Source organism: Rattus rattus, chromosome 5 (genome assembly GCF_011064425.1).
Source record: "Rattus rattus isolate New Zealand chromosome 5, Rrattus_CSIRO_v1, whole genome shotgun sequence".
Taxonomy (NCBI): Eukaryota; Metazoa; Chordata; class Mammalia; order Rodentia; family Muridae; genus Rattus; species Rattus rattus.
In genome coordinates this window covers 82,375,743-82,399,603 of record NC_046158.1, presented here as the reverse complement: position 1 = coordinate 82,399,603, position 23,861 = coordinate 82,375,743, and the positions used below count along the sequence as shown (strand labels likewise).

The 23,861-nt window shown below is 40.4% G+C and overlaps 1 protein-coding gene across 1 annotated transcript in view; it reads left to right on the top strand.

The window, feature by feature from the left end:
- The window catches only part of Hipk3 (homeodomain interacting protein kinase 3), a 68,940-nt gene that overhangs the window by 8,421 nt on the left and 36,658 nt on the right, over positions 1 to 23,861 (top strand). The window contains exon 2 of the mRNA XM_032903830.1: positions 12,397 to 13,495. Coding sequence (XP_032759721.1) covers positions 12,399 to 13,495 — 1,097 coding nt within the window. The 5' untranslated portion in view covers positions 12,397 to 12,398. The remainder of the gene's footprint in view (positions 1 to 12,396; positions 13,496 to 23,861) is intronic.

Here is a 23,861-nt window from a genome sequence, read left to right as displayed (position 1 = left end):
CATGTTTGATTGTCTACAAAGATACTGTTCTCCATCTGGTATCATCCTTCTGCTTTAAAATAATTATAGCTAGGAAGAGTGCCCTGAATCTTTAAAACCAGTACTTGGGAGGCAGAGGGAGGTGAATCTCTGTGAGTTCAAGGCCAGCTAGGACTACATGGTAAGACCCTGACTTCAAAAATCAAAACTAAAAAGCAAACCATATTTTCTTATTTTGTATGGTGTTTGGAGGAGAGTGTACATAGTGTACCAGGGCCCATGTGTGAAGCAGAGGACAGCTTTGTGGATTCCTCTCTTTACCTTTTTGTGTGTACTGAGGATTGAACTCAGGTTGTTTAAACCTGAAGAAACTTGTTTTTGGCTGTTGTATTAGTAACATTTGTGCAGTTGTACTTTTCAAAATATCATCAGCATCATTACAGTTTTAACAAATGGGAAAAGCAGTCTAATAAGTTACATATGTATACAGTAGATTGTTACCCTATTTAAAACAATAGGATGAAGGTTCAGGGAGCATTGAGAAAAGGATGGAGAGAATCCCAGAGGCTGTTGTGGACACTCCTTTTTGACATGCCATGATTTTCTGTCTGTCTTTATTTCTTTATTGTTTCCTCCTCTTCTGGAACCCTGAGATAGGGTTTCCCTGTGTGGCTCTGGCCGTTGACTAGGCTGGCCTCAAATTCAGAGATCTGCCTGTCTTCGCCTCCTGAGTGCTGGGATTAAAGGTATATGCCAACACCACATGGCCTGTACTCTCTTTAAAGTGAAGTTTTTAAGAATTTTTGTTCCTGTGTATGTGTGTGTGCCTACTACAAGTGTGCGGGGACCTGAAGGGCATCAGATGCTCTGAAGCCAGAGTTTCAAGCAATTGAGAGCTGTCTGAAGCAGGCCCTGGGAACTGTGCTTAAACTGCTGAGCCATGCATCTCTCCAGCCCCATAGCTGTTGAACTCTTGAACTCACAGCCACTGTGATTACTTTCACTCGGTTTGTACAGGATTGGGCCTGTCAACATCCTGTCATGGGAAGGAAAGGGACTCATGGGGCTTTACTGCTCCCTGAAGACTTACATGTGGTGAATGGTTGATTGGGAGAGACATGCTAATCAGTTGTGTGGCCACTGGTAAGATGCCTGTGCTTGGGACAGGGTCTCACGCGCTCATATAAACAAGCCTAATGAAACCCAGTGGGTCACATACACACAGAAGGTAGGAGGAGAACTGCAGCAAGTTTGGGAAGAAGGTGATTGAGTGAGAATGAGGTGAATAAGAGAGGGTAAAGTTGTATGAATAGGATTACAATGTGATATGTACATGTGTGAGAATGTATGATGAGGACCATGTATATAATCTTATAAACTGAATGAAAGGTGCCCTGTGAAAGGACTAAATAGGTTTGTCAGGTTTTACATGTATTTTGATTAAATAAATTCACATTAAAACAACTAAGAAAATAGATTTTTGATTATTTCATAATTTTATAGTAATTGAATAACTTTTTTGCTACACTGATATTTAACCTCTTTCAAATATAAATGTTATGTGGCTTTAATGATTTCATAGTAAAATATTTGTGTGCATGTGCACACAAGCAGAGGCCAGAGGTTGATGTGAGGTGTTTTTCTGTTCTCTCTTAGTTTTGAGGTAGGGTTTTGTACTGAACATGGAACTCACTGATTGGCTAGGTTTTCTGGCTAGCCACACCCTTGCATCTTCTTACCTGCCTCCCAGAGTGAGAGCATACACACAGACACACTCACGCACGCGCACACGCACACACTCCTAAGCCTGGCCTTTTATGTGGATGTTGGGATCTAAACTGAAGTTTGGGCTGCAGGCACTTAACCCACTGTCCTAAGCCATCTTCACAACTCTGGTTTGTTTGTTGTTTAATGAGTTGAACTTACAGCTCTTTGCATGCATGCATGCATCCATCCAGAGACAGGGTCCCTGTAGCCCCAAATTATTAAACTCACAGAGATCCACATGCCTCTGCCATCAGAGCTGAGGGTAGTGGAGGCAGAGGTAGGGGCAGGGGCAGGGGCCAGGGGCCAGGGGCCAGGGGCCAGGGGCCAGGGGCAGGTGGTTCTCTGCAAGTTTAAAACCAGTCCCAGTGGGGTTGGGGATTTAGCTCAGTGGTAGAGCACTTGCCTAGCAAGCGCAAGGCCCTGGGTTCGGTCCCCAGCTCCGAAATAAAGAAAAGAAAAAAAAAAAAAAACAAAAAAAAAAAAAAAAACAAACAAAAAAAAACCAAACCAGTCCCAGTAAACTTGGCATTAATATACCAATTGTAGACGTCTGATTCTAGGTCATAATACTGTCTTAGTAGTGGTTTTAACCTAGTTTTTAAGGTTTGTGTCTGTGAATAAACTTTTCTTTCAAATTTATTTTTTAAATGTTTACTCTATTTTAATTTTAAAGGCAGGACTGCACTCTACCCCTGGTTGGCTTGTCAATACTGTAGTCCAGGTTGACCTCAATCATTTGACCAGTTCTTTTGTATCAGCTTCTTCAGTGTTGTTGGTATTATCTTGAAATCTTTTCCCCCTTATAAATTTGAGTACATTTTAATTTTAATATATTTTAAATATATGAACTATAGTAGATCATTTTGGTAGATATTAACAAAAGTAATCTGAAACTTCGAACTGAAGCTTTATGAACTGATTTTTTTGTTTTTCTTGAGACTGGGTCCCTCCATGTAGCCTTTTCTGTTCTGGGTCTGTCTTTGTAGACCAGGCTGGCCTCAAACTGCCGCCGCCTCTTGAGTGCTGGGTTTGAAGTGTGTGTCACTGTGTCCAGCTTTCTGAGCTAAATTTTGAGTTTTTAATTTTACACTTCAAGAAAGTACTAGGTAAACCTTTCCTTCAGCCAACCAGAATTTCTACTTCTGATGTTTATCAGAAGCTTAAGAGAAATGTAGGAAATTACCTGTCTAGTGGGGTGACCCCCGTTTTAGACTGAGTCGGACTGGTAGGGTGAGTTCTAGCACCTTTTGGAATGTCCAGCAGGTCATTTTCTGTTCCAAAAGTTGGAGTGTTTTGCTAAGTCAGGTCAGGCTTGTTATTTAACACTGAGATTGTGGATAGTCAACACATTCTCTAGATGCCTTCTTCACAATACTGCTGGAAAATACCCAAGACTTCAGTGTTTTCAGATACACTGTTTTGTAGGCACTTCAGATAATAGGCTTTGTTTGTGAAGCTTTACATGTGTGCTTCAGTTCTGTGCAAATGTTTGTGTAAAGTGGGTCAGGGTAACTTACTGGTTAAAGTAGTAGTCAAAAGAGCACAGGGAATGGTGCAGGTATTTTAAATTGGGGCAATTAATGATTGAAAGGTGAAAATGTCCTGCTGACACGAACGGCTCATTCTCTAATGTGTCTTGCCTTGTATTTCAGAGAAGACAGAGCAATGGAGCAGTGGCAAGCTGACCCAGCACTGCTTTGTCAGAGCGCTCCAGGCTATCAGTCCCACTCCCAACTCTACTTCAGTGCCTTGTACAGACTTGCTAAGAAAGACATGGCAGGCCTCATGTTATAGTCATGTAATCCTGGCTGCTTGGGAGGCAGAGGCAAGAGGATCACAAATTTAAGGCCTGCCTTTTGCTACAGAGCAGCAGATTCAAGGCTTGCTTGGATGATGCTATTTCAAAGTAAAAAATAACATCCCAAGAATGTAACTTATTGGCTTGCCTAGCAGGTTTGAAACTTCAAATTCATTGTGAAAGAGAAGAAAGAAAAATAGGTCTTTTATATGGTAAAACATTTATTGGCTCAGATAATAACAACCTGCTTGTAGTCTACTGACTAGTCAAGTAACACACTAGTCAAAAGCTCTAAAAACCTAAAATACTGTTCTTTCCTTTTTTTTTTTTTAAGATTTATTTAAGTACACTGTAGCTGTCTTCAGACACACCAGAAGAGGGCATTAGATCCCATTACAGATGGTCGTGAGCCACCATGTGTAGCTGGGAATTGAACTCAGGACCTTTGGAAGAGCAGTCAGTGCCCTTAACCGCTGAGCCATCTCTCCAGCTCTTTTTATGTTCTTTACTTTTAAATAAAGAGATTATACCTACTACTTATGAATAGGCGGGCATGGTAGCACTTAGTGCAGCACCTAGTAGGCTGTCAGGTAGATTAGGAATTTGAGTCCAGCCTGGGCTGCATATTAGAGACTGATTCAGAAAGAAACAGAACAGAGGCTGGCTAATGATCCCAGGGACTGGACCTGCAGTTTGGGGTTTTATGTGCTTTACAGTTCAGTCACAGTGAATGACCTGGACAGAAGGAATGCTTAGTTACAAGAATATTACAGAATTCCTGCCTTACCTGTCATCTTGAATCCTTAGATACTATCAACGTTCATTCTTCCCCTTTAAAAGGGATGTAAAATATTTACATTTTACTTTATGCATTTGTGTGTGTCGAGTGTGTGTGTGTGTGTGCACAGCATGTGTGCAGTGCCCATGGGGTCCTGAAGAGGTCATCAGATCTTCTGGAACTGGAGGTATCATGGTTGTGAGCTCCCATGTGGGTTCTAGGCACTGAACCGGGGTCTTCGGCAAGAGCAGGAGGTGCTTTTACTTGTCGAGCCATCTCTCCAGCTCCAGAACCATGTCATTTTGTATTAGGGATTCAGACATCTACTGGGATTGTCTCCTTGGTGTTCTGTACCCAGCTCTTTGAGAGCCTGAGGATGTTAAGAGCTTTTTGTCTCTCAGTATATGTTACAGTAAATGGTGCATGATCTGTAACATTGTCATTGATTTTAGTTCATTCTATTCATTAGTATAATATGAACATTCCCCATTTTTATTTAACACTTGAAATTGGCATGCATTTTAAAACCAATTATATCTTAACTTTTAGGGATTTGTGTGTGTATGTGGTACACAAAAATGTGGTAATTTTCTCTCTAGAGTCGGGTATCATATGTAGGGCCTTGCACTTCCTAGGCAAGCACCCTAAGCACTGAGCTAAAGCTCTCCACTCTAAGAGCCATATTTGTATTGTATGCTTAGTACTTTATGATACTGTGATAATTTATGATAAACTGATACTCAGTCACATGCCAGATTATTTCAGAATTCATTACTGTGTGCAGTAGTAGAGAGAACACTATTTTATCACTATTTTATCTGTTTTGGTAAATTTGCTGGTGAGCATCTGTCTAGGTAGGGGATGGACTGGAGAACTCCTGCACTGTGGACTGTGCTTGTCTTTGGTTTTGCTGTCTAAAGCGATTGTAGCCAGCATTTACAGATATACTTGCTTGCTTTAGATACCGTTCTGCTGGTTTTTGGCAATCTTGATGGCTACAGAATGGCATCTGACTATAGGGTTTTTGTTTTCCTTACTGTTAGTGAGGTTGGAATTTTTTGTTTAATGTCTTTGGCTTGCATTTCCTTTTTGTGACTTACCTATTGTATATCATTGTCCATTTTTCTATTGAGTTTTGCCAACTACAGGATTTCATATAATGTAGCCTAGCCTGGATGGAACTAGATCCGTAGCCAAGGATGACCTTTACTCTATTTTTCTTTTACCTGGAAAGTTCCAGGGCTTATAAGCATGGACCACCACACCCCGATGAATAGTCTGCTCAGATAGTATATTCTTTCTCTCTTCAAATATGTATTTTTTGTATCTTGGGTTTCTCTTTTAAAGGTTGATGATTAATTTGTTAAAAATGTAGCATACACTTTAAACCGAAAGGGATAAAAATGTAAGTCTGTGTGGGCAATTATGTACACTCAAAGCATTTAGACATTTAGAAACTCAGATTTCTTTTGATTTTAGTCTTTGGAGTAGATAGGTGGGAATATGTAAAATTTGTATTAGACCTCTTGAAGGAAAGTCTGTGCTTTATTTGGAGAATAAGTTTAGTGAAATGTTATGAAAGACATTATAAAAGTCTCATGCCAAACCACAGACAGGTGTTCATCCTTGGAGTACAGTGTGGGGAATCATTAACCAGAGACAGCTCGGCTGCCTTTCCCCCCTTGTGAAGACCTCCTCTTCTGTCTTAGAGGCCATCCCAAGCTACGTGATGAGAGTCTGTCTCAAACAGGGAAGACAGTGTTCCCTGAGTCCTTCAAAACCAAAGATCAAAATAGGACATGTTCTTTCTATCTCCTTAACTTCCTTTGGTTTTTATTTTTGTTTTCGTTTTCTTTTGGATGGTGTGGGGTGAAGTGGATAACCACACTGAACTGAAATAGTTGGCCAGTTTTGTCTGTAGGAAACACAAAGTAGTTACAGTACAGCTGAGCAAGTAACATTTTATTTTTAAGTGTGAAAGTGTCTCCTATCAACCTTGCTGGGTATTATAGATGACCATGCACTCCTGATTGTTCCCTCCACTGCCCTAAATGCTGAGAGTGTGGGAATGTGCTATCCTACCAGGGTTGTTTTGTTTTTATACACAGAATTTTAAATTTAGAAATGAAAGCCAAATTAACAAGTCTTTAATTTCTTCTACAAATTATCTATTTTTTTTAAGATTTATTTATTTTATGTATATGAGTACACTGTTGCTATCTTCAGACACACCAGAAGAGGGCATCAGGTCTCATTACAGATGATCAGGAGCCACCATGTGGTTGCTGGGATATGAACTCAGGACCTCTGGAAGAGCAGTCAGTGCTCTTAACCTCTAAGCCATCTCTCCAGCCCACAAATTATCTATTGATATCAGAAGTAACAGCAGTTTTTCTAGGTTTTCTAGTCTCAATTGAAAGTTTAGGAAATTAAAACTCTGTTATCTTTGAAATGCTAGAACTTTTGTTTTTAAGATGTCTTGGCTAGCCAGGATTTTGCCCTGTAGGCCTTGCTTGCCTCCAATAATAGATCTGCTTGCTTCTTCCTAAGTGCTGACACTAAAGGTGTTTGCCATGTGCCTAGCATTTAGTATTTTTGTAGAATTCATTGTGTGTGTGTGTGTGTGGTGGAAGTATGCTTGTGTGACGTGGGGATCAGAAGATATCTAGCTCTTTCCTTCCACATGAGTCCTAGGGATTGAACCTAGATCATCAGGTTTGGTCGGTATTGCCTTCACCCACTGAGCCATCTTGCTGGCTCTCAAATGATAAAACTGTTAAACTTATTTAACTCATATAACTAGGCCAAACCTTCTTGCTTCATATTAGTGCGATGGTAGTAGAATTAGACTAATAAAACATTTGCTAGCCACTGTGGTTGTAGATAAGACATTGATAGTCTCTAAAACTGACTAGATTCACTCACTAGGCTCCCTCCTGCCAGAGTAATCAATGAAAGCTGAGTCTCTCTGACAAGGGCAGTTGAGCTGTAAAGAAGGAAGTAAGACACAGGGTCTGGCTGAGTTGTTTGAACAGGCACCTGGAACAGATACTTTCCGACCGGTTCAGCTGCCTGCAGGCTGTGCAGTGTGCTCCAGGTTTCCAGTCTTGTGAGCTGTCTCTCATTGTGGGGTGGGCTTTGGTGATGCAGCTGTCTTTGATTCATTTCTATAAGTAACCCCTCACCTATACTCCTGTAAATAACCAAATAAAACTCATTGGTTGACCAAGTTGAACTTTGTTCGTATTTGTTCTTTGTTCTGTTGTGGGCACCCTGTCATGAGGCGGGGTGGGGGAGGGGAGTAGATGTGTGGATAGTGTCTCCTTGGGGATAAGTTTTGCCTCACAACATATATTTGCCTCATAAGGCAACTTTAATTGCATGTTTTAATGCTCTGTTCCAGCCTCTCTTCCTTTAAAGAGATAAGTTCATTTACCAGTGAACCCATAGCTACTTATTTTAATATTGGAAGAGTTGTTAGGTGACTTTTTTTGTTTTATTTTTGAGACAGGTCTCTATGTTGCTCTGGTTGTTCTGGAATTTGCTATGTAGGCCAGGCTGACCTTAAACTCACAGAGATCTGCCTGCTTCTGCTCCTGAGTGGAGTTGATAGGTTATTAAGATTAGAGATGTGGTCCTTTAATCCCAGCACCATGGAGGGCAGGGGTAGGTGGCTCTCTACCATTTCAAGCCAAGCTTGGTGCAACAGCCACTATCACCACCACCAACCACAAGAACAACTCCCCAATAGAAGCAACTCTAGTGTCCATCCATGGATAGAGGAATAAAATGTCATATATACATGCATGAGATACAAAGGAAGAAAGTCTGGTAACATGTTAAACATGGATAAATCAACATTATTCTGTCATAAAATGGCAAATGTGAGTCCACCTAGGAGGTTTATTTTGAAGTCAGATTCAAAGTACAGAAAAATTATGGTGGTAGCCAGAGTCATGAGATGAGAGGATAGGGAATTATTGTTTTAATGATCACAGTTTCAATGGCAAAAGAGGGCTAGTGTTAGGATGGAGGTGTAACAAAATATAACATTATGTATATATCTATATCTATCTATATATCTAACATAATATAAATTTTATATATACATATAAAACTGTAGTTTTCAAGAAGGAAGACATTTTAAAAAGGATGATTTGGGCAAGTGGAAAGAAACTGAATAAGGAGACTTTAAGAAACCATTGACTCATATTTGTCTTGTTACTTATTTTATCCCTTTAACCATAAGGCATAGATAAGTTTGACAGAAAATGTTCCAGAAATTTCATATAACTAAGAAATTGAGTATATTAGCAGAGCATTTCTGCCTTGGTTCCTGCTTTGCTCAGTAGACCTCGTATTGTGTGTAAGAAGAAACCAGGGGAACATGTCTTACTAATGGTTCACAATGGCCAAATTCGTATCTAAGTTCATGTTGCTTATATTACTGGTTGCTTGTTACACAAGGTAAGGTTCAGGTAGGATTTCAGGTTAACTATAGGATTAGGGTAAAACCCGTAGTCTGCTACCACAAGTTTGTAAAGAACATAAATTAATTGCTCATTCTGTAGGTTGGAGAGTCCCAAGGTACAGCCAGATGCAGAATTTGCTGAAGGCTTGCTCTGCTCCAAAGACAGCACCTAGATGTAACTTCGTATGGTAGAGGGCACTCAAGTTACTTGGGTCCCCATTTATGAAAGGGAGCACTCACAGTCTAATAAACCCAAAGTCCCTTTTGTATTTTTGAGATAGGGTCTCACTCTGTAGCACAGGCTGGCTTTGAACTCATACCAATCTCTGCCTCAGCCTTCCAGCTTCTAGGATTACACTTAGCAGGGAGGGAAGGTTTCAGTGTACATTTTTGATAGGGTTTCTCTGTGTATCCAGGGTTGTCCAGGAACTTGCTACTTGTCTCTGCCCTCTCTGTGCCCTCAATGCTGGGATTAAAGGCATGTGCCACTACATCTGGTTCAGTGTAAACATCTTGAGAGTCTATAAACATAAATATTCAGAACAAAGTACCTGAGATGACAGCTGGGTGTGCTTGTGCACCTAAGACAGGAGGATTGCTGTGAGTTTTAGGCTAGCCACAGATACCAACAAAAATAATTCTGAAGTGAGTAAGCCTGAGAAATAAAAGCTCAATGGCAGCTCCATTAGGAGCCTTTACTTTGCTCCTACATAACAGTTGAAGGCAGCCATCACTGTCAAAGAGGTAGTATTTCAAAACCTCATTCCTAAGTCTACTGATGAGAACAAATGGCAAAGACATGAAAAACATAGCTTCAGAGCACAGCCTAGTTTATATTACAAGGAAAAAATGAGGCACAGTGTTGTACAAAACCAATGTTTTGGATTCCATGGTATTTAGTAACTGTTGGGTATACAGCGACTTGTATTAAGTGATTTCATATTTGTCATTTCAGATCTATGGGTATGGATTATATAGGTGTTCTAAAAATTAGCAGTATCAGGCTGGAGAGAGGGCTCAGTGGTTAAGAGCACTGACTCCTCTTCCAGAGGTCTTGAGTTCAATTCCCAGCAACCACATGGTGACTCACAACCATCTGTAATGGAATCTGATGCCCTCTTCTGGTGTGTCTGAGGACAGCTACAGTGAAGTCACATAAATTAAATAAATAAATAAATAAAATCTTAAAAAAAATTAGGAGTATGATAGGAGAGAATTAACATTGAGTCTGATTGGACAGCCTTACAAAAATGCATAATATCTGAGTTTGATATGTCTAGAAAGAGTTCTCGGTATTTAATCCTAGTACTAGGGAGGAGAGTCCCTTTGAGCTTTTGTTTTCTTGTTTTGATTTTTGAGTGTGCGTGCGTGCGTGCATGCGTTTTTGTGTGTGTCTTTGTGTCTTTGGACAATTTTGTTGAGTTGGTTCTCTCCATATAGCTCCTGTAGGTTCTGGATACGGAATTCAGGTTGCTTGTTTTGAGCAGCAGATGCCATTATTCATTGGACTTGAATGATCATAAGAGCAAATTGGAAAGAGATCAGTATCATTAAACCAGATATTATAAAGCATTCAGTAATCAGTTGTATTGGTTATAGCTCTCTCCAATATTTTTTCCAGCTTTGTTATTTTTAATATTATAGATATTGTATACTGTAGAAATTATTTCTGAGATAAAAGCAGTTGATAGTTGTGATATGTTAAAATATGAGACAACACAATATACACAATACAGAGTTTAAAACTGTTGACTAAAGGTAATTTGTGTGTCTGTGATATGTGTGTGGTATATGTGCATGTATCTGCATGAGTATATGCTCATATGAGTGTGTGCATATGTAAATCAGAGGAGGATGTAAGTGTCCTGAGGTATCACTCCTCTCCTTAACCCTTGTGGTTTTAGTTCAGTCGGCTGGCCAGCACGTCCTAGCCATTCTCTGAAGGCCCAGCTTTTTATAGGAGTGTTTGGATTGAACTCAGGTTCTCATGCTTGCATACAAGTGCTTTACTCAGTAAGCCATCTCTTTGGCCTACTAAAAATATTTTGAAGTTAATAGAACCATCCAAAATTTATTGAACATCAACTTTACATGCTAGACACTTTAATTCAGATCTCATCTGACAGACATGCGTATACTGACAGTTACAGTACAGTGATTGATTAAAGGAGATGGCTGGGGAGTTACTCTGAAATCTCAATGCCTAGCTCTTTTTGGAGGTGTGTGGTGAGAACATGAGCAAGAAGGTACTGCATTATTGGTCCGCTCTTAGAGTCTGCAGTATGCTCAAGGGTAGATGCAGAGAAGAGTATGACTAAAGAGAACCTATGGGACTTTTTGTGCAAGGAAAGAGCATGGACTAGTAAAGTAATGAATGCTTTTGTCAAGTGACAATTTTGACTCGTGTTGTATGTTGTAATATGATAGACTGAGTTGGAGGTAGATTAAATAACTATGTAATTAATGTGTTTTGCACCGTGGTACTAAGGGTGTGTGTGTGTGTGTGTGTGTTAAGTTTTGTATATGGATTAGCAGTTGCTGGATTTTATATTACATGAACTCTTAAGTTCATAAAAAATAAGGTGCTAGGGAGGAAGGCCTGCTGTGCAGTAACATGTTAATCCCCCTTGTATCTGTGTTACAGTGGAGTCAGATGCTATTTATAAAGCCATCGGACGCTTGATGGCTGTGGAGATGGAGTAAGAATAAAATCCATAAAAATGTCATTTAATGTTTGGGAACTTAGGCAGGATGAAGGGAACTGGATGGAAAGGCATCAGGTTGTCTTTGTAGTGTAATGAATGCCCTTTAAGATCAAAGGGCATTTGGCAAGTAGAACATAGAATCAGAGCTGTTCATGAGAAAGGATGGTCCTTTTAAATTAATCCCTGTATGTAAATATATACTTACCATGCATAGTTGTTTCTTCCTGGTTATAAACTGTGTTGGCTGGTTCATAATCTTATATGCATGAGGTGTATGTATGTTATCAGAGTGCATACGTAGAGTCCAGAGCAAGATGTCAGGTTTCTCCTACTCGTCTCTGCTTTGTTCCTTTGAGGCTAAATGTGGAGCTCCCATTTTTTAGTGGGAGTGGAAGCCAGCAGGCCCTAGCAATGCTGTCTCAGTTCTCAGTACTGGAGTTAGAGGGATGCAAGGGACCACAGCCAGTGCTTCCAGGTTGCTGGGCGCTGAACACTGGTCCTCATGCTTGGGCAGCAAGTGCGCCTCCTGCTGAACTGCCTCCCAGCTGCTGGTCATAAATTATATTCTGATGAGAGAATATTTTCGCTACATGTGTGCCACTTGTTTAGGGAGTTGTACTTTTCCTTCCACAGGGAAAATGGTTAGTACAGTTTCTGCTGCATGTCCTGGCCATTTAGATGTTCACTAAGTATTTCTCTAAATTACTGAAATATTGAAGAACTAACATGGAGTTACTGAAGATCTTATCTCATCCCAGGGGAAAGAATCCTAATGGAATTTTAAAATTAACATTATTTTAACATATTATTAATTTGACCCTAAAAGTTTTCTTCCTACAGTTTAAGGTTGAGGGAAAAACTTGTTTTTTTGGTTAACATTTCCTTTCTTCTTTTGCAGGTATGGCCTCACAAGTCTTGGTCTACCCACCATATGTTTATCAAACTCAGTCAAGTGCCTTTTGTAGTGTGAAGAAACTGAAAGTAGAGCCCAGCGGTTGTGTTTTCCAGGAAAGAGCCTGCCCTCAGATCCATGTGAATGGTAGACACTTTGGAAATCCTCTTCCTTCCTCGAAGGGTAGTGCTTTCCAGACAAAGATCCCATTCTCTAAACCTCGAGGACACAGCTTTTCACTGCAGGCAGGGGCCATTGTTGTCAAAGACACTGCCGGTGCTACAAAGGTCATAGCAGCTCAGGCGCAGCAGGCTGGAGTGGAGGCACCTCGGGCCGTGGTGTGGAGAAACAGGCTACATTTCCTAGGAGGTCCCCAGCGATGCGGGTTAAAGCGCAAGAGTGAGGAGTTGGATAATCACAGCGGCGCGATGCAGATTGTCGATGAACTGTCCATACTTCCTGCAATGTTGCAAACCAACATGGGAAACCCAGTGACAGTTGTGACAGCGACCACAGGATCAAAACAGAACTGTACCAGTGGGGAAGGTGACTATCAGTTAGTGCAGCACGAAGTCTTGTGCTCTGTGAAAAACACATATGAAGTCCTGGATTTTCTTGGTCGTGGCACTTTCGGCCAGGTTGTTAAATGCTGGAAGAGAGGGACAAATGAAATTGTAGCCATTAAAATTTTGAAGAATCACCCTTCGTATGCACGTCAAGGGCAGATAGAAGTGAGCATCTTAGCAAGGCTCAGTACTGAGAATGCTGATGAGTATAACTTTGTGCGAGCCTACGAGTGCTTCCAGCACCGCAGCCACACCTGCCTGGTCTTTGAGATGCTGGAGCAGAACCTGTATGACTTCCTGAAACAGAATAAATTCAGTCCCTTGCCCCTAAAGGTGATCCGGCCCGTTCTTCAGCAAGTGGCCACTGCACTGAAGAAATTAAAAAGTCTTGGTTTAATTCATGCTGACCTTAAACCAGAGAATATTATGTTGGTGGATCCTGTTCGACAGCCATACAGGGTTAAAGTGATAGACTTTGGATCAGCCAGTCATGTATCAAAGACTGTTTGCTCAACGTATCTACAATCGCGGTACTACAGGTAGGCAGCAAGTACTTATTTTGGCTACCTAACAAACGCTGAGTTTCTGCGAAGTGATATTTGATGTGTATGTGATGAGAGAGACTGCTTCTTCGGTTAAATAAGGAAATCAATAAGATCTATTTAGGTTTGAGGCTGTAAGAAGATGTGAAAAATCCAGGCATAAAGTTACTTTAAGGACAATAGAAATCTCATAGTTCCATGATAAAGATAGCTGGTTTTTGGTTTTTTGAGACAAGGTTGTGTATCTCTGGCTGTCCTGGAGCTCACTCTGTAGATCAGGCTGGCCTCAAACTCAAATCTGCCTGCTTCTGTCTCCCAGAGGGCCACCACCACCTGGAGATACCTGGTTATTTTTATTATTAATGGAAGATAGGAAAGAATGATGCACAAATTATATGAAACACAAGTCTTTTAAATGTTGGAAAGTGTTTTTGAAAGTAGTTTCTGTATATTTCTTGGAGCATTTCAGTGCTTCGGAGAAGTAATTTTTAATTTTTAAAGTTTTGTTTTTTACATTCATATATTTGTTTTTTTACATTTATTTATTTTACACTTATTTATTGTTCATGTGCGTGCGTGTGTGTGTGTGTGTGTGTGTGTATACACATGCCATGGTGGACATGTATAAGTGTGAGGATAACTTGTGGGAGTCTGGTTTCTTCCCATGTGGGTCTCTGGGATTGAACCCAGGTCATCAGGCTTTGTGGCAAATGCCTTTACCTACTGAGGCATCTCTAGTCCTGGAGAAGTAATTTAATAAAGAAATAATCTTATATAACAACATTTAGAAACATTTGGAGTTCTGACCATTATTCTGATTAATGAAGTTAAGATTTACATGTATATACATAGCTGCAATGAATTTTTCAATGTATATGCTATGAGTAATGACATCTTAATGTTGGTGCTGTGTGTGGAAAAAATTGAAGACAGGAATAGTTTCTGTACAGCCACTAACAGAGGTTCCATTGTCAAGATTTAGTTTAATGCTAGTCTTAGTACTGTGTCTCAGTCGCTAGCTAATGCTTAGTAAAGTTCCTCTGAGAGCATGACAATGTCTTTGAGCTCATAGTTTGAATCTCCAATTCCTAAGCTGGGGAATATGTTGTTTGTATCTCAGTGTGAACGCTGAGATGTTGTTGGTGTGGTCTAGAATGCCGTGTTCTCCAGCACACTTGGGGAGGATACCAGAGCAGTACTAGTAGGAGAGTGTGTGTTCACAAGTCAGTAAATAGATGGGAATGAAGGTTGCTACAATAGGAGGGTTATAAACTTTGACCTAACAAGGTGGTACTGTTTTGGGGTGTCACATCTGCCTTTGTACTATTTTTGATTTTCCTGATTAGTCTTCTGTATATATGCTGTAATACCTTGCACAGATAAGAAGTAAGTCAGTTAGCTTCTACATAGAAACCAACTTTGTATGCCTAGCTATTATTAGTAGGATATCAAAAGGAATCCATGCTCATGTAACTTAGTCATAATTAGGTTTATTGACATAAGCATTAGGAATTAGAAATGTAATCTGATTTATTGTTAGTATATTTTAGATTGTATTACGCCTAGTATTACAGTTGCTGAATACCATTTAAAAAACTGTTTAGATGTGGGATTTGGAGGTACACATCTTTGATCCATACTGGGGAGGCAGTAGCAGATGGGTCTCTGAGTTACAGGTCAGCCAAGGCTACACAGTGAGACCCTGTTTCAAACCGCGCGCGCGCGCGCACACACACACACACACACACACACACACACACACACACACACACACACACACACACACAAAATGGCACAAGGATGAAGGATGACTTGCTGCTGCAGCAGGGTAGTAGCAGATCTTACCTATTTTCATATTTTTTTTTTTTTTTTTTGGAGCTGGGGACCGAACCCAGGACCTTGCGGTTCCTATTTTCATATTTTTAGATTTACTTGGTTCTCTGACTTCTTTCTTTTTCTAGTTCATTGAAATGTAACTTTTTCCCTGTGGAAAAAAGACCTTGAAATGTTATTTGGTGCATAGAAAGACTAGTGCGTTCCCTACCCCGTCCTTTCTGTCACAGACTGTGGCCTCAGAGCGTTCAGTAGGCGGCCAGCATATTACATAAAGCCCAGCTCCAGCTGCTTGCGCGCGCCCTATATTTAGTTCACTGTTAGCTCGTTAGTAAGTGACTTCATTATATCTGGGTCCTGCACTATTTCCATGTCAGATTCTGTGCCATGTGATATCTAGCCTCCTTTTTATGACTGAAGTGCTTGGGAGGAGAGTATACAGAAACATTTAATACTTGAGAATGAATTTCTGTTGGTGTATTATAGTTCAGAAGAGAATTATTTAAAAAGCAACCTAAAATGCTAATTGTTTTATGATCCTGTTTTCTAGCATTAGGCCTTGGCATAAACATTGGCCCTTGTTTTGAGAATGGAAGAAAATTCTGAATAATTGCTAAGTATAGCTTCTCTTCTGTTTGCTTATGAGTTGGGTTAATAGTTACCTGGCTTTCAGAAGCTGTACAGAGCTAAGATTAGTCACAGGCTCTGCGTGTTTCGAGTTTTGTTTTTTTCAAACAAAACGAAAGTTTGTATTCAATAAATAAAAGCTCCTGTTTATGTTCTGTGTGATTTTGCATTCATAAAGCACTGAGAATGGACAGTTGTATTTAATGGCAGTTATATTTAAGAGGTAGAATAGTTATTAAATTTTAAGATAGATTAGCAAAACTGCAGTGTAGTTCTTAATTAGGTGTTATCCTGAGTCTGGTATATTTTTAAATGAAAATGGTAGCTAGCTATTACTTCTTTATTTCAAAATTTGCACATCATTTTTGGAACACTGCTGCTTCTATCCTATATAGTTTATGACAGGGTTACTTAGAAACTGGATTATACTTGACTTCTGTTTAAAAGATTCGATGTGATTAAATGGTAGTATAATAAATGTTTTAAGATGTGAATAATATAGGTATGTCTAGTTTTTAAGGTAAAGGATTGATTTAGATGCAGACTCGTGTTACCCGTTTAAACTCTGCAACACAAATGTAGTAGGGATATCTTAAAATAGACGGGGTAGTGGCCAGAGATTGTGGACTACTATAGATGGTGAGGCTGTCTAGCTCCTGCAGTGATAGAAGCCAGAGTACATGCTAAGGGCATTGATTTGCTCAAGGTCAGCATGTTCTAAATTCAGCTGCCTGAGTGTGGTTTCTGTCAGGAACACGTAGGCTTTTGGATGTAGAGAGCTTTAGCAGAAGAAGGTGCTGTATTCATGAGGTGTGGTGGCTGTATTCAGGTCATGGCGCTTTTTTTTTTTTTTTTTTTTTAAATATAGAATTTTAGCCTGTGGGTTTCAGCTATTTCGGAGGCAGGAAAGTGGGCTATAAAGTAACCTGCTTAGCAGGAAATATATGGCTATACTACGACTTGGAGATTGCCATTGAAGTAATGCACGCTCCGTAAGAGTGAGGGTAGAACACAGTGAGACCACTCACCCAGCTGTGGTTCCAGCCTCAACCTGGGGTGGGGCAGGAGGCTCCTGGCTATTCCTGTGATAGTACAGAAAGGAGGAGTGATGGATGGATATGAGACAGCAGTTCTTCTTTAGCACACTCACATTCTGTTTCTCTTTGGACCCAGGAGTATCAAAGCTGTGACACTCCTGTAACAAAATTGTAACATATAGGACCCGCTGTGATTGATACTTTATATAGCCAGCCTTCCTTCCTTCCTTCCTTCCTTCCTTCCTTCCTTCCTTCCTTCCTTCCTTCCTTCCTCCTCCCTCCCCTCCTCCCTCCCTCCCTCCCTCCTTCCCTCCTTCCCTCCTGAGACAGAGTCTTACTGTGTAGGCCCTAGGTACATTCTTTATAGACTAGTCTGGTGTTACAAATGTGTGTGACTGTCCTGCCTCTGACTCATGGATGCTAGGTGTGTGCCACCAAACCCAAGTTACTTTAGAATAGACTATTGTGCTTCTGCACCATTTCATTTTTTTTTTTTTTTCCTTCGGAGCTGGGGACTGAACCCAGGGCCTTGCCTAGCAAGCGCTCTACCACTGAGCTAAATCCCCAACCCCTCATTTTTGTTTTCAAAGCATTTTTATCTATTCTAATTTGTTCTCACCTCTTGTTTTCTCTTTAGAGGGTTAGGGAGTGGGGGGTTAAAGTTCCACTCTAAGCCTAGAGTGGCCTAAGACTTACTCTGTAGCCCTGGGCTGGTCTTGAGCTTAATTCATTTAAAGCATACAATTTTACGGCGTTGATTATAGTCATAGTTCTAAATTGATAAACCAATTTTAGAATGCTTATGTACCCTCCAAAGAACACACCTCCACCATTGTTCTCCAGCTTTCTCATCTTCCTGTCCATCCAGCCTCCTTCCAGGGTTCATCCATGTTACAGCATGTCTCAGTAGTAGCAAGTATCTGAGGTTACCAGTGAGAAGAAGAGAAGTTGTCAGAGATCAGAGCCTTGTCCTAAAATACTTAGTGCCTCTAACGTGGGGTGCACTGTGTTGGGTACATGGACTGGCACAAGACAGCCCAGCCTCATGTGCGGTATGGGGAAGGGAGAGCCTAACAGAAAGCATGTTTTCAATCTTTGATACTTTCTTCAATTGTAATTTTTTAAGTTTTAAATAAGTTTTAGATATATAAAATACTAACATTTTACATTCTTACTTTTCCTACACTTTCTCTGTATACACACACACACACACACACACACACACTCACACACACACACACACACACACACACACATTAATTTCAGATACAGAGCCCCTTTACCCCTAAATAGTTCAGTGGAGATTTCTTAGATTCCAAGGATGTTTTTGGGCCATCAAGATGACTCAGTAGGTAGGTACTTGTCAGCTTTAGTTCAAAACCCTGAACTCAGGAAAAGCTGAAGAGACCAGACTCCTGAAAGATGTCATTCTGCCATCATATGCATGCCCACTAACAGATCATTTGCACACTGATAATAATAATAATAATTTACAGACATTCCTTATATAATGTTATAATTTTCAAAATGAGTTCACTTGAATATAGATTTCAATGAGCTTATTTTACTTATTTAAAAATTTAAGGGGTTGGGGATTTAGCTTGCTAGGTAAGCGGAAGGCCCTGGGTTTGGTCCCCAGCTCCGAAAAAAAGAAAAGAAAAAAAAATTTAAATTTGTTCTCATGTCTGTGCATGCATATGTGGGATAGAGAGGGTATACAGTCAGAGGACAACCTTCAGGAGCTAGTCATGCCTTCTGCTTAGGTGAGGCAGGGCTTTTTTTAACGCTCTTGCTGCACTGCCTACTCCAGGCCTGCTGGCCCCAGGGCTTCCCAGCCATTCTCTCAGCTCAGCCTCTCATCTTGTGCAAATCACTTCAGATTGCTCAGTGGAAGAAAACCCCTTTAAACTTGTGCCCAGCTTCTGTGTTATGAACTCAGCCTTCTTTAAATGCTTGCTTTCTGGTACAAGATGTTCTGGCTTGTCTTGTACTTAAGCCCCAAGGATTGTCTTTCTCTGTAGGCCCCCCACCCCCACGCCCCCAAGATGGTTTCTCTGTGTAGTCCTGGCTTACCTGGAATTAGCTCTGTAGACTAGGCTGGCCTCAAACTCACAGAAATCTGCCTCCTTCTGCCTCCCAATTGCTGGATTAAAGGCATACCTCCCCCCTTCTCTTTTTCTTTTGAGAATGGTTATTTAGCAACTAAGATTCATATGCTGATGCAAGTGTATGTATTGTTGGTGAGAGTGTTGATGCTTTCTCAGAGCCTTCTCATGGTAAAACTAGAAGAGACATGGCATGTGGTGCCTACTATGTTCCACATTTCTAAAGGTTTGCAAACTACGAGTTTTACTAAAGTAAAACTACGAATACATAACTGGTGTATCCGGTTCTGATGCCCCAAGTTTCATTCTGTTTTGTTTGCTTGTTTTGCGAGTCTCTCTATGTAATTCTGGCTCTCCTGGATGTCACTATGAATGCATAGAGATTCACTTGCCCCTGCCTCTGGAATGCTGGGATTAAAGGCATAAATTACTGTACCCATTGTCTTAGTCAGGGTTTCTAGTCCTGCACAAAACATCATGACCAAGAAGCAGGTTGGGGAGGAAAGGGTTTATTCAGCTTACACTTCCACATTGCTGTTCATCACCAAAAGAAGTCAGGACTGGAACTCAAGCAGGCCAGGAAGCAGGAGCTGATGCAGAGGCCATGGAGGGGTGTGACTGTCTAGCTTAGCTTGCTTTCATTTTTTTAAAAATTAGATATTCTATTTACATTTCAAATATCATTCCCTATCCCAGTTTCCTGCCCATAACCCTCCTACCCCATCCCTCTCCCCTTCTTCTCTGAGGATGGTCCCTCACCCATCACCCCCTCCACATTCCCCTACACTGGGGGGTTCAGCCTTGGCAGGACCAAGGACTTCTCCTCTCATTGGTGCCCAACAAGGCCATCGTTTGCTACAATTGCAGCTGGAGTCATGGGTCAGTCCATGTGTACTTTTTGGGTGGTTGTTTAGTCCCTGGGAGCTCTGGTTGTTTGGTATTTTTTTTTTTTTTTTTTTTTTGGTTCTTTTTTTCAGAGCTGGCGACCGAACCCAGGGCCTTGCACTTCCTAGGCAAGCGCTCTACCACTGAGCTAAATCCCCAGCCCCGTTTGGTATTGTTCTTATGGGGTTGCAAACCCCTTCAGCTCCTTCAATCCTTTCTCTAACTCCTCAATTGGGGACCCTGTTCTCAGTTCACTGGTTGGCTGCTAGCATTTGTCATGCTCTGGCAGAGCCTCTAGGAGACAGCAGTATCAGGCTCCTGTCAGTATGCACTCCTTGGCATCAGCAATATTGTCTGGGTTTGGTGGCTGTATGTATATGGGCTGGATCCCTAGGTGGGGCAGGCTCTGAATGGCCATTCCTTCAGTCTGTGCTCCAAACTTTGTCTTCATATCCCCTCCTATGAATATTTTTTGTTCCCCCTTTTAAGAAGGACTAAAGCATCCGCACTTTGGTCATCCTTCTTGAGCTTCGTATGGTCTATGGATCTTGGGTAATTCAAGCTTTTGGGCTGAAATACACTTATCAGATAGTGCATACCATGTGTGTTTTTTGTGATTGGGTTACCTCACTCAGGATGATATTTTCTAGTTCCATCCATTTGCCTATGAATTTCATAAAATCATTGTTTTTAATAGCTGAGTAGTACTCCATTGTGTAGATGTACCACATTTTCTGTATCCATTCCTCTGTTGAAGGACATCTGGGTTCTTTCCAGTTTCTGGCTATTATAAATAAGGCTGCTATGAACATAGTGGAGCCTTATTATATGTTGGAGCACATGTCCTTGTTCTATGTTGGAGCATCTTTTGGGTATATGCCCAGGAGTGATATAGCTGTACTAAGACTCCCATCTTAGTACAGGGATGGTACCATTCACAAGGGGCCCTCCCCGCCTGATCACTAATTGAGAAAATGCCTTACAGCTGGATCTCATGGAGGCATTTCCTAAAGGGAGGCTCCTTTCTCTGTGATAACTCCAGCTTGTGTCATGTTGACACACAAAACCAGCCAGTACAACCCATCTTTGTTACTATTTAAAGCTTTAGAATTATAAGCAGACATATTTTTAAAAAAGTTTATATTAGGGATTTTCTACCCAGCTAATGGGGTAGCTATTTTGATAGCTTTACATCTTTATTTTTTAAACAGAGTTACTGGGTGTTTCTTATTTAGATTTTTATTTATTTAACTTAATGTGTACGAATGGTTTGCTTGCATGCATGTATATGCACTGGGTTACAGATGATTGTGTGTAACCATTTGGGTGATGGGAATTGAATCCGCTGTTTGCAAGAGCAAATGCTCTTAGCTACAGAGCCATCTCTCCAGCGCCTTTATGCTAATATTTTAATAACACTATTCACTTTTTAAAATTTAGTTTTTTGAGACTTGTTTTTGCTATGTAGCCGAGGCTGGCCTTGAACTCTCAGTGATCCTCCTGTGTTAGCACCCTAGTGCTATGATTACAAACTGTGCAACCATGTCCAGTACAGAAATTATGATTAATTTCTATTATTACTCATTACATACATTTGTTTATTGGGTCCATGCTGTGCCACAGTGTGAGTGTGGCGATCAGAGGACAACTAGTAGGAGCTTCTTCTGCCTTGTGCGTCTTGGGGATTGCCAGCCTTGGTACCGGGTGCTGTCCACTTTACCATCTCATGAGCCTCCCCAAAAGTATTTTATTTTGGGGAATATTTCTCATTTTCTTACCTGCTGTAAAAATAGATAGGCTTCATCCAACCTTCATAGAATTAAATACAGTCACATTGTTGTAACAGGCCTTTAGGGCATCTTCATCTTTCACATCTCAAATGTGTTCTGTGGATAGCACCCCCATTATCTCAATTCCTAGTAACCCTGTGCCATGTCTCGTCCTGTCACTTGGACCCCCCTGAAAGCTCATCGGAGTAGCTGCTATGAACATGGTGGTACAGCTGTCTCCTCAAGACTCATCCTTTAGTTACTGGGCTCATGTTAGGATTCTAGTTTCAATTTTTTTCAATTATGTTTCTGTAACATTTCACAGTTTTTAATCAGTATATATCAACTTTTCCACAGCCCTGCTGGTTCTTTTTTCTTTTTAAATCTGTAACAAAATTTTAAATATTATTTTAGTTTTGGGTGTTTAGCATGCACGCATGTCATGTACCTGGTTTGTACTTGGTGCCAAGGAGGCCAGAAGAATGTTGAGTTGCTCGGAGCTGGAGTTAGAGGTGGCTGTGAGCCGTGTGTAGCTGCAGGGAATGGAACCTGGGCTTTCTGGGAGAGCAGGTCGTGCTCTTGTCTGCTGAGCCATTTCTCCAGCCCCCTTCTTTTATTCTGATAGCTGTGAGGTGCTCTCTTACTATTTGACTGGGGTTGGACTCACTTCTCTAGGAGAGCATGTTTGTAAGCTTGTGGTCTCTTCGCTTCTAGGCGTTGTTCAGTGTTAAAATTTTCTCCTCTAATAAGCAGAAACTGAACATATTCTGAGTTCATTCATATAACACAAGTGTGTTTGCTCATCATAAGAATACTGGGGAGTGAGCAGATTCAGTATATATATTTTATTTTTTTCTAAGAATACTGAAGTGTTAGAATTTAGTAAATTATTTGTACCTTGCTTACTTAAAGCCATCGAAAATATTTCAGACAGTATCCCTTTTAGTATTGTACCTAAGGGACTAAAAGCCATAGAAAGAAGGAGAATGAATTGACCGTGTCCTAAATAATGATCGGTTTGAATTAATACACATATTGAGTATTAGATTTTTTCCTTAGATGAAACAAAAAATAATATCCTTCCTATGTAGTCTTTCCCCTTACTATATGTTCATGCTTCATTATTCACACTTAACTTTTGTCTGATGATTCTTGAATTATTTTATCTGACGGTTTTTGTATATGATTAAAATAAAAAAAAGGTATTAGTAGCCAGAAGAAGGAGGAAGAGAAGGAAGAGAAGGAAGAGGAATAAATAATAGAATTGGTGCAGAACCAGGACACTAGAAACTCTGAATTCTGGTTTCTGTCATTGACTTTTTAAATGAGGAGACTACTTAACCATACACTTCTATATGCATAGGTAAAGGGAACTATACCGCCCTTGTGTCCGTAGGTGTGGATTAGTGTATACAGCTTTAATGTCACAATGCTCAATGGCACTGTTTAGGCATATGTCAAAAGCATTTTGTAAAGCTTTATCACAGTTGTTTAATTCTGCACATGGTAGTTATAAAATACAAAATAAATGTAATACCCTGTAAACTAGATTGATTAGTCAAGTTATCTTAGGCTTGAAAGGCTGTATGCTAAAATTATGGGTACCTATTACAGTCACTCATAGGCTAAAAGAAGATTTTTATGATGGCCTTTAATTCAAGTTAATACAAGCTTTGGACTTCAGAAGCTGTCAGTGTCTCCCATAGGCTTTCTTCAGCACTGTTGGAAAGCACATCTAGCTCATGGATGTGTGGTGGCAGTGGACTGTCATGAGGACAACGGTTAGGTGCCTGTCTCTCACACCTGAAAGCATATAATATGCCAATTTTTTTCTCTGTCTTCAGCATCTTTCCATGGCTGGAATTTAGTTCCCCAAATGTTATTAACAAGTGTGTTACCATGGAAGAGTGCCAGTTCTGTGCTAGTGAATAATTTAGGTGTCAGCTGGTAAGTTGCGATTGTATTACTGAGACAGACTCCAATATGTGCTAAACTTTGACATTAAATAGGGGGGAAAAAAAGTCTTTTGTGAAAGCCCTGACTTACAAAATTGTATATTTCTCTACAATTAAAAAGTTATTTATTTCACTTAATATTTTTAGATTAC